The 15387-nt window shown below is 41.4% G+C and overlaps 1 protein-coding gene across 1 annotated transcript; it reads left to right on the top strand.

Annotated features, from left to right (window-relative positions):
• The first annotated feature begins 10810 nt into the window (after positions 1–10810).
• LOC132779260 (C-type lectin mannose-binding isoform-like) lies at positions 10811–14281 on the top strand. The gene is made up of 5 exons (XM_067469594.1): positions 10811–10850; positions 11020–11111; positions 11354–11494; positions 13302–13416; positions 14046–14281. Exons 1-5 carry the CDS (start codon positions 10811–10813, stop codon positions 14111–14113), a joined length of 456 nt encoding a protein of 151 aa, XP_067325695.1. The 3' UTR covers positions 14114–14281.
• Positions 14282–15387: the final 1106 nt, after the last annotated feature.

The following is a 15387-nucleotide window of genomic DNA, read 5'->3' as shown; positions in this document are numbered from 1 at the left end:
GATGCTTAAGCCTCCAGGAGATAGCATTATTTTGTCTGTCTAAAGTCAAAAGTGCCATTGAAATTTGTTAATTGGGTAGAGGATTTCAGCAGGATCAGAACTGCTAATACGTGGATGGCAGAGCAGCAATAGGTACGCTAGACAATATTTCAGAGGAAGACATTGGGAAAACAATAGACTGTTTGTCTATTCTGATATACTTCAGGAGCAGAATTCAAAACTATCTTCACAGATTAGAGAGATGATTGGCCAAAACTAACAAAATGAAATTCAATGGGGACAAATGCAGGATACTCCACTTAGGCAGAAAAAATGAAACACAAAGATACAGAATAGGGGACACGTGGCTTGAGAGCAGTACGTATGAAAAAGATCTTGGAGTCCTCGTGGACAGCAAGAATTTAATTTCCTCAATCTCTTTCCATGATATTGCTTGTTCCATACTTAATTTGTCAATTTCTTGGATCTTTATTTTCCAGTGTTTATCTATATACTCTTCAACTTTCTTTCTTGGTTCTTCATTTGCTGAATAGAGATCCTGAAAAAATTCCTGAAAGATTAGTATTTTATCTTCCATTCTTGTGCACTGTTTTCCATCCTTATCTTTAATCACAGTTATTAATTTCTTTTGTTTCCTAGTTTGCATTGCATTAGCTAGTAACTTAGAGTTTCTATTGCTATACTCAAAATACTCCCTGTTTAAATAAATCAAATCTCTCTGTGCCTTTTCAATCCCTCTTTTTTCAAGTTATTGCCTCATTGCTATTAATTTTGCATAACTCATTCTATCTTGTTCTGTCGTATATCTTCCCTGTAATTTCTTTTTTTTCTGCCTCTAATTTTTTCCAATAATTTTTAAATATTGGAGGAAAAATACAAATTTAATATAGAATCCTCAGGAGGTTGTGGTTTGGCTGCTGGTTGGGAGTAAAGTGAATCCACCCCTCCCCCCACCGAAAGGCTGTGTTTAAGCCATCTCCTGGACAAAAAGCTCCAGGGCTCGGTGGGAGAGGTGAAGTTTGGGTAAGAAAAAAGGGGAAGGGATTTTTGGGAAGGAGGGGGGAGAAAGGGAGGGAGGGGAGGAGGATAACACACCAGGGTGATCTTCTTAACAGGGACCAACCAAGAAACAAAAGAAGACAAACAAATGTTAGATCGAGTTAAGCTGATATCGTGGAACTGTCGTGGGCTTGGATCATGCCAGAAAAGGAGGAGGATTACAAATCAGATTCTTAAAGCCAAAGGGGACATATTTTTCTTGCAAGAAACTCACCAATCACGAGAAGGTTTAAATGAACTGAAATTAAAGGGAACTATAATATATGAAAAAGCTATGGGCACATTGAAAGCAAAAGGAGTAGCAATTATAATTAAGAGTAGCAGTGGATTTAGCATGGTACAAACAAAAAGGATGAAATGGGAAGATATGTGATGATCCAGGGGACAATGGGAGGGGAGGATTATACTTTGGTTAATGTTTATGCACCAAATACAAAACAAAGAATTTTATGAATTGATTTTTAAAGAATTAGAAGAAATTAAAAAGGGGTATGTAATATTAGGAGGGGACTTCAATGGAATTATGGATAAAAAACTGGATAAATCCCACCCTACAAAAGAAAAGGGGAAAAGGAATCTAACAGAACTAAATAAAGTAATAACCAAGGAGGGATTGGTAGATGTTTGGAGAATGATAAAGGGTAATGAAAGAAGATTTACCTTCCATTCCTCAGTGCACAAAAATTACTCGAGGATAGATTATTTTTTTGTTTCAAAAGATTTAATTTCAAAAACTCAAGATGCTGAAATAGAGATTATAAAAACCTCAGACCATGCACCAATTAGTATTATAATACAAATTTGAAAAAATTACAGATTAACTAAAACAGGGGTCCACAAACCTTTTCAACAGAGGGCCAGGTCACAGTCCCTCAAACTGTTGGAGGGCCGGATTATAATTTTTTTAAAAAAAACCATGAATTCCTATGCACATTGCACATATCTTATTTGTAGTATAAAAAACATTTTAAAACAATACAATAATTAAAATGAGGAACAATGTTAAAAAATATAAACTTATTAGTATTTCAATAGGAAATGTGGGCCTACTTTTGGCTGATGAGATAGGATTGTTGTTGTTGTTATGTTCATTCAAGTCGTTTCAGACTTAGGTTGCCCCTGAGCGAGGGCCGGGTAAATGACCTTGGAGGGCCGAATCTGCCCCCCGGGCCTTAGTTTGAGGACCCCTGAACTAAAAGATGGAGAATTGATAATAAAGCAGGGGTCCTCAAACTAAGGCCCGGGGGCCGGATGTGGCCCTCCAAGGTCATTTACCCGGCCCTCGCTCAGGGTCAACCTAAGTCTGAAACGACTTGAAAGCACACAACAATAACAACAATCCTATCTCATCAGCCAAAAGTAGGCCCACACTTCCCATTGAAATACTAATAATTTTATATTTGTTGAAATTGTTCTTCATTTTAATTATTGTATTGCTTTTAAGTGTTTTTTGCACTACAAAAATATATATGTACAGTGTGCATTGGAATTCATTCACTTGTTTTCAAATTATAATCTGGCCCTCCAATAGTTTGAGGGGCTGTGACCTGGCCCTCTGTTTAAAAAGTTTGAGGACCCCTGTAATAAAGTATTAGAAGATAAAAAAATATCAGAAAAATAGAAAAAGAATTAGAGGAAATTTGGGAGATAAATGATAATAATCAATGTTCTGCTGCAATAGTATGGGATACAATAAAGGCAGTGGCTAGGGGACTTTTCATTAAAGAACATAATAGTTTTAAAAAGCAACAGGAGGCAGAAGAAAAAAATTAGAGGCTCATTACCAGTTCTAGTAGGTTTTAAGGTTCCTTTGGAGGTGTAAGTATGTCCAACTGCCAGAGGGAAGGCAGGGTGAAAAATGTTCCTTGGAAAAGTACATGGTCAAGCACATGGTGTACCCTAGAATCTCCCTCTTCATGTCTATCTTCATTATGGAATAATTTTTCTCTGATAGCATTAATTCAGGTAAATTAAAGAAAAATAGAGAAAACAAATTAGGGCATGTAAGCAGGAAATTGCAGCATTTCGATTCCTATCTCTCACATTTCCCAATAGGCTTACACATCCAGCTTACCTGTCTGAACATATCTCTCCTTATGAACCATCTAGGACCTTAAGATCATCTGGGGAGGCCTTGCTCTCAATCCCGCCGACTTCGCAGGCACTTCTGGCAGGGACGAGAGGCAGAGCCTTCTCAGTGGTGGCCCCTCAGCTACGGAACACCCTCCCTAGGGATATTAGATCGGCCCTGTCCCTCCTGATATTTTGTAAAAAAGTCAAAACCTGACTCTTTGAACAAGCTTTTGCAAATACAGCATAATAGGTAAATATAGAACTAAGGAACAGCTTAGATGATGCGATTGGAACATGAGTTTAATAAGAAGACACTGATGATTATATATTTTTAATGGGTTTTGTATGGTTTTCAATATTATGTGATAAATGCTTTCAAACTGTGTTTTATGTTTGTTGTGGCATCAAATTGCTGCCAATTTGTAAGCCACCTTGAGTCGCCTTCGGGCTGAGAAAGGCAGGATATAAATACGGTAAATATATAAATTCTCTATTAATGGACAAGGGACTTGAGGGTCATTCTTTACCTGGAGAATTCCTTCTTCTCAGAAGGCGAACTCATGACTCTTAGTGAGAGACTCTCTTTGGGGCCACTGGAGATTGAGGACAAATTTGGACCTTCCAAGGAGCCATTTCCTCTTCAGGAAATGAGAGAGAGAGAGCACTTGAAAACTGAGCCTCCCCAGTTTAAAGACAGCTGGAGGAGAAAACTGTCTCTAACTTATCCCCACTTCCAAAGTTCTCCCCTTCCCCCAAAAACGGGGAGCTGGGAGTATGGGAAGTGTTCTGGGGAATTTCAGGGTAGAAAAGGTGGGGTTCAGATGCCACAGCCTTTTGGAAAACGGCATTCATAACCTTTTAGGAAAGCCGGGAATCTCCACAGGCTTTTGGAAGCGTGTCTCTTTTGGAGACTTTTCTTTGTAGCAGGAAAAATGAATAGTTGTCATGTATTTGTTTGAAGCCAGAGTCTCCACCAAAAGGAACTGGACATACTCCATACTCCCAGTTCCCCGTTTTTGGGGGGAGGGGAGAACTTTGGTTCTGGCCCAACTTACCTGTGGGAACGTATCTCCCCTTATGAACCATCTAGGACCATAAGGGGAGATCATCCGGAGAGGTTGATCATCCGGAGAGGTTGAGATCATCCGGAGAGGCTCTGCTCTCGGCCCCGCCTTTGTCCCAGGTACGTTTGGCGGGGACAAGAGACAGGGCCTTCTCAGCTGTGACCCCCGGCTATGAAACACCCTCCCAAGAGAGATTAGATCTGCTCCCTCCCTCTTAACGTTTCGGAAGCAACTCAAAACGTGGCTGTTTGAGCAAGCGTTCACAAACACAGAGTAACGGATACAGATAACTGATATAGGAACTGATGACTGACAATGGAACTGGACAATGCTTGACAATAAGGGGACGCCAATGATGTTGCTTTTATTGTTGTGTGATTTATGTAATTTTAATGTTTTAAATTGTATTATAATACTATGTATGCTGTTTTGTTGGAAACCGCCTTGAGTCGCCGATAGGCTGAAAAATACAAATACAGTAAATAAATAAAATAAATAAATAACCAAGCAATACAATGCAAGACATTTATACACTCTTACTTTATTTCAAAGTTCCCATACCCTCTTCTGATTGGCTGAAAAGTGATCAAGTTTGGACCCGGATTCTCATTGGCTATGGAATCCAGTTGCAATCAGAGATTAATTGACTTTTCTTTGTAGCAGGAAAAATTAATAGCTGTCATTTGAAGCTGGAGTTGTTTGAAGAGTCTGCCCAGAAAGAAAGGGCTAGATTTGGCACATGGTTTGAGACAATACGTCAACAGTCCAAGATAGGAATATAGGTTGAGTCCAGTATACACAAAAGGGTAAGCCTCAGAGACAAAGACTGGGTTATGCTAATATGAACAGTTCAATGTAAAACATTCAGATTTCATCAGGGAAATACGGAATGTGTAACAAGGAAATAAACATTGTACACATGGAAATGCTAGGTTGGGGATAATAGAATAGCAGAGTAAAAGAGTCCATGTGAGCCATTTATTACAACCCCCCTACCATGAAGGAAAAGCAGAATCAAAGCACCTCTGACAAATGGCCATCTGACCTCTGCTTAAAAGCCTCCAAAGAAGGAGATTACACCATATTTCAAGGCAGAGAGTTCCACTGTTGAACAGCTCTCATGGTCAAAAAGTTCTTCCTAGTGTTCAGGTGGAATCTTCTTTCCTGTAATTTAAGCCCATTGCGCTGAATCCTAGTCTTGGTATTAAGCACTTCTGACTGTATCTAGACTGATATTTGGAGATATATTTGACAGAGAGAAGAATAAATGCATGATGCAATGTGTAACAAGGAAATACACATTGTATACATGGAAATGCTGGGTTGGGGGTAATAGAATAGCAGAGTTGGAAGAGACCACATGGGCCATTTATTCCAACCCCCTACCATGAAGGAAAAGCCCAATCAAAGCACCTCTTTTTTTTCTTTTTTCTTTTGTCGTGTCAGAGGAGGGCGACTCAAATGATCAAGGGTCTGGAGAACAAGGCCTATGAGGAGCGGCTTAAAGAGCTGGGCATGTTTAGCCTGAAGAAGAGAAGGCTGAGAGGAGACATGATAGCCATGTATAAATATGTGAGAGGGAGTCATAGGGAGAGGAAGCAAGCTTGTTTTCTTTTGCCCTGGAGACTAGGATGCGGAACAATGGCTTCAAACTACAAGAAAGGAGATTCCATCTGAACATTAGGAAGAACTTCCTGACTGTGAGAGCTGTTCAGCAGTGGAATTCTCTGCTCCAGACTGTGTTGGAGGCTTCTTCTTTGGAGGCTTTTAAACAGAGCCTGGATGGCCATTTGTCAGGGGTGCTTTGAATGTGATTTTCCTGCTTCTTGGCAGAATGGGGTTGGACTGGATGGCCCCAACCCATCCAGTCCTGGGGTCTTTCCAGGTTTTAAATTGTCTATAATTTCCTCAATCTCTTTCCCTGATATTGCTTGTTCCATAGTTAATTTGTCCATTTCTTGGATCTTTATTTTCCAGTGTTTATCTATATACTCTTCAACTTTCTTTCTCGGTTCTTCATTTGCTGTATAGAGATCCTGAAAAAATTCCTGAAAAATTAGTATTTTATCTTCCATTCTCGTGCACTGTTTTCCATCCTTACCTTTAATCACAGTTATTAATTTCTCTTGTTTCCTAGTTTGCGTTGCTTTAGCTAGTAACTTAGAGTTTCGATTGCTATACTCAAAATACTCCCTGTTTAAATAACAGGGACCAACCAAGAAACAAAAGAAGACAAACAAATGTTAGATCGAGTTAAGCTGATATCGTGGAACTGTCGTGGGCTTGGATCATGCCAGAAAACCCCCTACCATGAAGGAAAAGCCCAATCAAAGCACCTCTTTTTTTTTCTTTTTTCTTTTGTCGTGTCAGGAGTGACTTGAGAAACTGCAACTCGCTTCTGGTGTGAGAGAATTGGCTGTCTGCAAGGACATTGCCCAGGGGATGCCTGGATGATTTGATGTTTTTATCATCCTTGTGGGAGGCTTCTCTCATGTCCCCGCATGAGGAGCTGGAGCTGATAGAGGGAGCTCATCCGCCTCTCCCTGGATTTGAACCTGCGACCTGTTGGTCTTCAGTCCTGCCGGCACAGGGGTTTAACCCACTGCGCCACCGGGGGCACCTCGGGCAGATGGCCATCCAACCTCTGCTTAACCTTCTCTTCTACAGGCTAAACATATCCATCTCTTTAAACCACTCTTCATAGGACACGGTCTCCAAACCTTTGATCATTTTAGTTGCCTTCCTCTGGACATTCTCCAGATCAGTCAACATCCCTCTTGAATTGTGGTGCCCAGGACTGGACGCAGTATTTCAGGAGAAGTCTGACCAAAGTAGAATAGAGGTCCACCATTATTTCCCCTGATCTAGAGATTGTTCTTCTTTTGATACAGCCCAAGGCCACACTGGCTTTTTTAGCTGCCTCACATTGTCGGCTCACACTGCATCACACTGTTGGGAGAAGAATTTTAAAAACACAGCACATTTATAGCTTTGGGGAGATAGTAAAATGAGGGGCTAGAGCCATACAAGACTGGAATATAAAGTCAAAAACGGTTGTGGAAATGGGACAGCATGGCTCTTACAACTGGATTCAAATTTGTCATAGATAAGAGCCAAGCCATTGAAATAAATACTGTATTTCTTCCATTCTTAGAATGGAAGAACGCCTCTACAACACCTCTAAAAATGGGGTACATCTTACAATCATAGGTCTCTCTTACGTGTTTTGCTGGTGGTTGTGGAACTAAAATAGAGTGCATCTTACAATCTATGGAAGTATACAATAGCAGAAATACAATAACACATAGCATTCAAAAAGATTAATAAGAGCCCAACTGATTCCCAAAGGTACACTGTTATTTACCCTCACAACTTAAATAAAGAGGGGTGTTTTGGTGTACATTTCTTTATTTGAATAAAGAAGTATGTGATTGTCCTTCTGATAGTTGATAAATAATTGGTCCAAGAGCATGGGAAACTGAACCAGGATTTCCTCATTCCTTTATTGTTGTTTTGGACCATTATTACTGATTAAAGGCTATATATAACCTAGAAAAGGTAGTGAGTGACCATTGGCAAAGAAGATCCCAGTACAGCTGTCCAGTACATCTGTCCACTGAGGGGAAACCAGCATCAGGTGAGTGACTGAGAAGAGGTCCTGGTCTTGAGTGGAAGGGTTTCTCCAGGTTGTAGACTAAAGCATCAAAAAGTGTATTGCTTTCACACAAAAGCAACGTATAAAGGTTCAGCAACAACTATGTTTTAACTGAGTTGTAGGATTTAAGTACAAGGGGAATAATATTTCTCATTCTGTTAGTATGTGCAGTGATGAGTAATTTCCCTGAGAACAGAAATAGGAAAAGTGTATGGAATTGACAACAATATTGAAGTTTCTGGATAGCTCAGTATCAAGCAAAGGAGAAAAAAGGTAAAGGTAAAGGTTTCCCCTTGACATGAAGTCTAGTCGTGTCTGACTCTGGGGGTTGGTGCTCATCTCCATTTCTAAGCTGAAGAGCCGGTGTTGTCCATAGACACCTCCAAGGTCATGTGGCCAGCATGACTGCATGGAGTGCCATTACCTTCCCACAGGAGTGGTACTTATTGATCCACTTACATTTGCATCTTTTTGAACTACTAGGTTGGCAGAAGCTGAGACTAACAGCGGGAGCTCACCCCGCTCCCCTGATTCGAACTGCAGACCTTTCAGTCAGCAAGTTCAGCAGTTCAGCGGTTTAACCTGCTGTGTTCCCCTGATTTGAACCACCGAACTTTCAGTCACCAAGTTCAGCAGCTCAGTGGTTTAACCTGCTGACTGGTGATGAAAGTGCTAAGAGAGCAAGTACAAAGAATTCGGGATCCAGATCGTTTCATCACACAGGAAATAATTTCACTATATGTCTTCTGTATCCTGCAGACAAACTTGGCAGGGTGCAGAAGCCATTCTTAAATACTTAAGAGCAAAACCAGGCTTTCTGGAATGCAATGGATGGAATCATGACCCATAAAAGTCCAACTGTTTTGAACATCTTTATGACATGACAACAAAACAAAACAGCCCATATATTCACTGAAGACTAAAATGATCAAGGGTCTGGAGAACGAGCCCTATGAGGAGTGGCTTAAGGAGCTGGGCATGTTTAGCCTGAAGAAGAGAAGGATGCGGAGATATGACAGCCATGTATAAATATGTGAGAGGAAGCCACAGGGAGGAGGGAGCAAGCTTGTTTTCTGCTTCCTTGGAGACTAGGACGCGGAACAATGGCTTCAAACTACAGGAGAGGAGATTCCATCTGAATATGAGGAAGAACTTCCTGACTGTGAGAGCCGTTCAGCAGTGGAACTCTCTGCCCCGGAGTGTGGTGGAGGCTCCTTCTTTGGAAGCTTTTAAACAGAGACTGGATGGCCATCTGTCAGGGATGATTTGAATGCAACATTCCTGCTTCTTGGCAGAATGGGGTTGGACTGGATGGCCCATGAGGTCTCTTCCAACTCTTTGATTCTATGATTCTATGATCTCAACCCACACATTCCCAACAGATTTGATCTGTGTTCACCATCCCTGCAGTTTTTCTTTTAATCGCAGCAATAAAAGATATGTTGTTGTTGTTTATTTGTTCAGTCGCTTCCGACTCTTCATGACCTCATGGACATGTTGCTTCATAACCTATTTAGTTGCTCCCCACTCTTTTACCATCTATTGTTCATTGAGTATCTCTTGAATGTCTTCTTCCCCAATTCACTCTCCTTAGAGGTCATCGAGAAGATGGGACTCCTTACCTGTGCCAGTCTCTGCCTTTTTGGCCTTCTGCTCTCCAGTCCTTTTCCAGGCGGTAAGACCCTTTTAGGAAACATTAAGATTATATAGATAGTTAATTGGAGAGATCACCTAAAAGTAGCAAAACATAGCTCTTACTAATCTTCATATACTTCAAATCAAATTCTTCTTTCAAGTGATTTTTTTCTCTAGTATGGTGACGATTTTAATCAGGTTAAGCAAACACAGTTATTGCTGTTTCACAAAGTCTGGTTTGCACTAAACCAGAGATGAATTCCCAGGCTGTGGTTTTTAAATCTTGGAAAACTCCTTCCCACCCTCTAAAGTTGTTTTAAATATCCACACATATCATCTCTTTACAATTGGTGCAATTTTGTATTTTTCTTTAACCCAGAAATCATAGAGAGAAAGATGTTGTTAACTATAACACAGCCTAACAAAAAAAAATCTTGGTGTCTTGGTTATTTGAGGTGCCGATTCAGAAAAGTGCATTGAATAGATCACATCAGCTCTAGTTTCTCATATATATAATTATGGTTTTCTGTAGGGAGCAGATTAAAACTGGTATATGCCAGAAATTCAGTATCTCAAAAACTGGAGTGGATAAGAGAAAATCTGTGTCATTTTTGGAATCAGCAGGTCAAATATACCCAACAACAGGTCTAACATTTGAGGCAACAAAATGTGTGCTGGCCAGTGTAATGTGGGATGGATCAAATGGTCTGTTCCCATTACAAAGACTATAGCAAAAAGGACCTGGTGAGAAATTTTGCGGAAGAATTAGCCAGTGTCCATCCGCTGCAGCACAGTTGCATCGTTTGTTTACTTACGATGTGTAGGAGTGTCAGTCCAGTGACCCATAAGATCTGGAACATCGATCCATTTGGCTTTTCCAAACTGGGTTACCTGGAATCACCTATTACGTGTCATAGGCCCCTTCCACACAACAGTATAAAATCCCACATTATCTGCTTTGAACTGGGTTATATGGCAGTGTGGACTCAGGATACCTGAGTCCACACTGCCATATAACCCAGTTCAAAGCAGATATTGTGGATTTTCTGCCGTGATATTCTGGGTTGTATGGCTGTGTGGAAGGGCCCTTAGAGGTTTTACCTTGTGTTTTATTTCACATGAAAAATTCTCCACACCTTAGTATAGGCCTCTCCAACCTGCAACCTTCAAGGTTTTGATGTTTCCAGTTCCCAGAAGCTCTTGCCGGGTTGTTCTGTTACAATGGTGAGGAATTCCAGGACCTGAAATCCAAAACACCTGGAGGGCCGCAGGATGAAGATGCTTGCGTAGCTGCCATAGAGATAAACAACCTGTGGCCCCTGAGATGTTGATGTCTCTAACCTCCATCAGTCGTAGGCACTATGGTAAATTGTTGAGGGCTTGTATGATGAAGGCTGGAGAGCGCACAACACCCACAGGATCACAAAATGTCATCAGTAAACTAGATCAGTAATATTCCCCTACTTAAGAGACCACATTGATAACCTCTTCAACCATAACTTCTCCTTCATTCCTCTCCCTTTCCTCTTGCAGCGGAGGCTGCTTCCTGTGCCAGAGACTGGATGCAAAACCAAGGGAATTGTTATGCGTATTTTGACAACAGGTTGACATGGGCAGAAGCTGAGGTAGGAAACATTTCCCACAAATTGGAGTCTATGCTCTGTTATCTTCGCCTCATGTTTCTCAAGGAATCCAGAATTCAGATAGTTAACATATTTAAGCACAGATTAAACTAGGGTAGGGACGGGATATCCAACTTCATAGAAAGCAGTGAAGTCAAATTGCTCTGGCAGTGCTCTTATCCCTATGTGGGAAGATGATTGTGTGAATAACATTCATTCCCCATCCCTTCCTTCTCCACCTTCAGATGGACTGCCAGAGCTATGGCCGTGGGGCCCATCTTGCCTCTGTTCTCAGCAAGGCAGAGTCAGCTCTCATTGCCGACTACATCTCAACTTACCAAAAAGCGAAAAGCCATGTCTGGATTGGACTCAATGATCCCCGACAGGTGAGCTTCTTCCTTACTCAGGCATTCTCATCAGCAATTTATTGAGACTTTGATGATTCCATTCAAGACACAACTGAAAAATACTACCCGTTGAATGGCCATATTCTCTTAGAATCTTTCCTCCTCTGGACATTTCCTTTTCAAAGCATCCTTCAGTACTCTTGGGTGTAGTTGATCTGGCCCTGGGGACTTGAACTCATTTAGAGCGGCCAGGTATTCCTGGACGACTTGTTTCCCAATTTGGGGTTGGATGTCCTCTAATCCCTCATCCACTCCATCTTGCTGAGGTTGAAGATGACTTTCTTTTTGTGAGAAGACCGAGGCAAAGAAGGCATTAAGTAGTTCTGCCTTTTCCCTACCCCCTGTCAGCATTGCCCCATCTTTTAGCATTGCCCCATCTTCTCCTCGAAGAGTCCCTATCGCCTCCTTGTTTTTCCAAATGTTCTCTGCAGTTTTGCACCTGTTTTCCCCAAAGCACTGCTTTTGTATATGTATATTTTGTAAGAGTTTTCCCCAACAATCTCTTAGACCAGGGGTCCTCAAACTTTTTAAACGGGGGCCCGGATTACTGTCCCTCAGACCGTTGGAGGGCCAGACTATAGTTTTTTTTAAAAAAATTATGACCAAATTCCTATGCACACTGCACATGTCCTATTTTGCTACTGTTATGAATTGTAATGTAAATATCTGATATGCATGATGTATTTTTATTGTCACAATCTGAACCTAAAGCATAGTTTTAGCATGTCTGAAGATAAAATAGTTCCAATTAAAATGAGGAAAACATTCTATTTTCTGTCTTTTTGAAAGTGGTTTTTGGAATATGTAAGCATGAGTCCCCTTTCGGGGGGGGGGGGAGAAGGGCAGGGTATAAATGAAGACTTGGCTATTCTGATGTGCCTTTCCTGAATAGGATAACCTCCAGCACTACGTCCCAGAAGCACTTTATTAGAGCTTAAGACTCTCAACCTGGGGGTGGGGGAGTTGTGAGGACATGTCAGAGGGATTGTCAAAGACCATCAGAAAACACAGTATTTTCTGTTGGCTCAATATATCATTGGTGGAGTTCAGAATGTCCCAGCAACTACAACTCCCGAATGAGAAAAATAAATTCCTCCCCCAACCCCACCAGTATTCAAATTTGGGCATATTGGGTATTTCTGCCAGATTTGGTTCTGTAAATGAAAATACATCCTGAATATCAAATATTTATTGTCGAAGGCTTTCATGGCCGGAATCACTCAGTTCTTGTGGGTTTTTTCGGGCTATATGGCCATGTTCTAGAGGCATTTCTCCTGACGTTTCGCCTGCATCTATGGCAGGCTCACCCTCTGAGGATGCCTGCCATAGATGCAGGCGAAACGTCAGGAGAAATGCCTCTAGAACATGGCCATATAGCCCGAAAAAACCCACAAGAACTGAGATCAAATATTTACATTATGGTTCATAAGACTAGCAAAATGACCGTTATGAAGTAGCAATGAAAATAACGTTATGGTTGGGGACCACCACAACAAGAACTGTATTAATGGGTCACAGCATTAGGAAGGTTGAGAAACACTGCTTTAGGGTATTTGTGTCACTATTCTGAGTGTATTTTCCCCAAACACACATTTCTGTATTTATTATTTTTGGAGTGCAAATTAGACTACAAAACAATGAGTGGTGTGGATATAATTATATCATTGATTTCCAGCTGAGTTACAAGTTTGAGAGTTTTGGATGGACAAGTCGGTACAAATCTTTGGACCTGAGAAAATCATCTTTGTCTCTGCTAATCACAAAATATGTCTTCCGATTTCTACAGAATCGCAGGTGGAGGTGGTCTGATGAATCGGTCTACAATTACAGGGCCTGGGACATAAATCAGCCAAACAACCTTGAAAAGGCTCAATACTGTGTGGAGTTGCTTCTAAACACAGGTAAGTGAATTATATGACATAATTGCTGGCCTAGATCAGTAATGGTCAACCTCAGTTTGACCATTATCTAAGGTAGCTGGGACTGGTGGGAAGTGAAGATGAAACCACCTTCAGCACCAGCCTTAGAGCACCTAGAAGTTCAAGATGAATTCCTTTTCATTGTTGTTCTAGATCCTACATCAGTGGTTCTCAACCTGTGGTTCCCCAGATGTTTTGGTCTTCAACTCCCAGAAATCCTAACAGGTGGTAAACTAGCTGGGATTGTAGTCCAAAACACCTGGGGACCCACAGGTTGCGAACCACTGTTCTATAGGGTCTCTATCCAATGGCTCTACCTATTTTTCTTTTAGTTTGGGGGCCATTTTCAAGTAATTTTTTTGTCCCCAAATAGGCCACAACTGCCAGAGAACCCTGCTAAGACTCTCCAAAACAAATAAAAATGGGAGGGGGGGGGGCTGAAAATGGTGATCAAAAGTGGCATGTTGAGGTAGCCTGCAGACCAGGCACAGAAAAGATCCTCAATGCCTGTACATATGATAGTTTTCCAGTTAATGACAATTGTTAATTATTTTGGCATTTTGTGTGTGTGTGTGTGTGTGTGTGTGTGTGAACAACTTCTTCTATTTTAGGTTATAAACAGTGGAACGATAGGTCATGTCAAAATTCTAATACTTACATCTGCAAGTATGAACTCTAGAGAAGATGGCATCTTCCAGCGAAGCCTTCTTGAACGTTGAACGCTTGGATCAACTGGCTTCAGATGCTGTGTTACCTCTTCCCAGTCCAGCAAGCAGTTGACCCCCACCTTCTGCTTCTTTGGACCTCCACTATGATGCCCAGCAGAAAATTAATAAACTCCCTCTTATGTGTGCATTCAAAAATATTGTTATTTGCAAATTCTCCTTTTAGGTGACTACAAGGGCGGGGGGGGGGGGGGGAACTCTACTGGTCACTTCTGCCTCAGTTCAGAATGGGAAACTTGGGCAGGACAGCTTCGCTCTGAGCCCTTCCAGACAGGCCCTATATCCCAGGATGTGATCCCAGGTTTTCTGTTTATCCCAGATTACCTGGCAGTATGGACTCACATAATCCAGTTTAAAGCAGAAAACCTGGTATGAGATCCTGGGATATTTATTTATTTACTATATTTATATCTTGCCTTTCTCGAGCCTGAAGGAGATTCAAGGCTGCCTCCAACATAGGAAATAATCCAATGCCTTAAAAACAATATACACCCAATATACAATTAAATAAACATTTCAATTAAAAAATTAAAAACATGATTAGAAAACATTAAAACATTTAAAGCATTACAATTACTACCATAAACCATGCTATCTGCAATCAAAATCTAGGCCATTCCAGAAGTCATTGCACATAATCCCAAATTAATCTATTTCACTGTATTATTCACCAAAGACTTGATCCCAAAGTCACGTTTTCACTCGCTTTCTGGTCAGGAGAGAAGAGGCTGATCTAATATTGCTGGGGAGGGAGTTCCACAGCCGAGGGGCTACTGTCTGTCTGGAAGTGTACTGAGTCTGGAATGGGAAGTTTCTCGTGTCTCAATTCCATCTTCTTCTTAATCATTTCCACCTGAACATTAGAAAGAACTTCCTGACTGTGAGAGCCGTTCAGCAGTGGAACTCTGCGCTGCAGTGTGGTTGAGGCTCCTCCTTTGGAAGCTTTTAAGCAGAGGCTGGATGGCCATCTGTTGGGGGTGCTTTGAATGTGATTTTCCTGCTTCTTGGCAGGGGGTTGGACTGGATGGCCCACGAGGTCCCTTCTAACTCTATGATTCTATGATTCGCTGCCCGTATTGGACTGATACCAAAATAGTAGGAAGCCCCAAAGAGATCATCTCAGCCCACTCTTTGGGGAACCTCTTGTGTGCCCTTGAGCTTCACCTCCTCCTTCCAAAAGGAGACCCCATTGAACTCAGTTAGGAATCCCTGCCGTACACCAAGGCCT

Source organism: Anolis sagrei, chromosome 6, assembly GCF_037176765.1.
Source record: "Anolis sagrei isolate rAnoSag1 chromosome 6, rAnoSag1.mat, whole genome shotgun sequence".
NCBI classification, from domain to species: domain Eukaryota; kingdom Metazoa; phylum Chordata; class Lepidosauria; order Squamata; family Dactyloidae; genus Anolis; species Anolis sagrei.
This window is presented reverse-complemented; position numbering and strand designations above follow the sequence as displayed.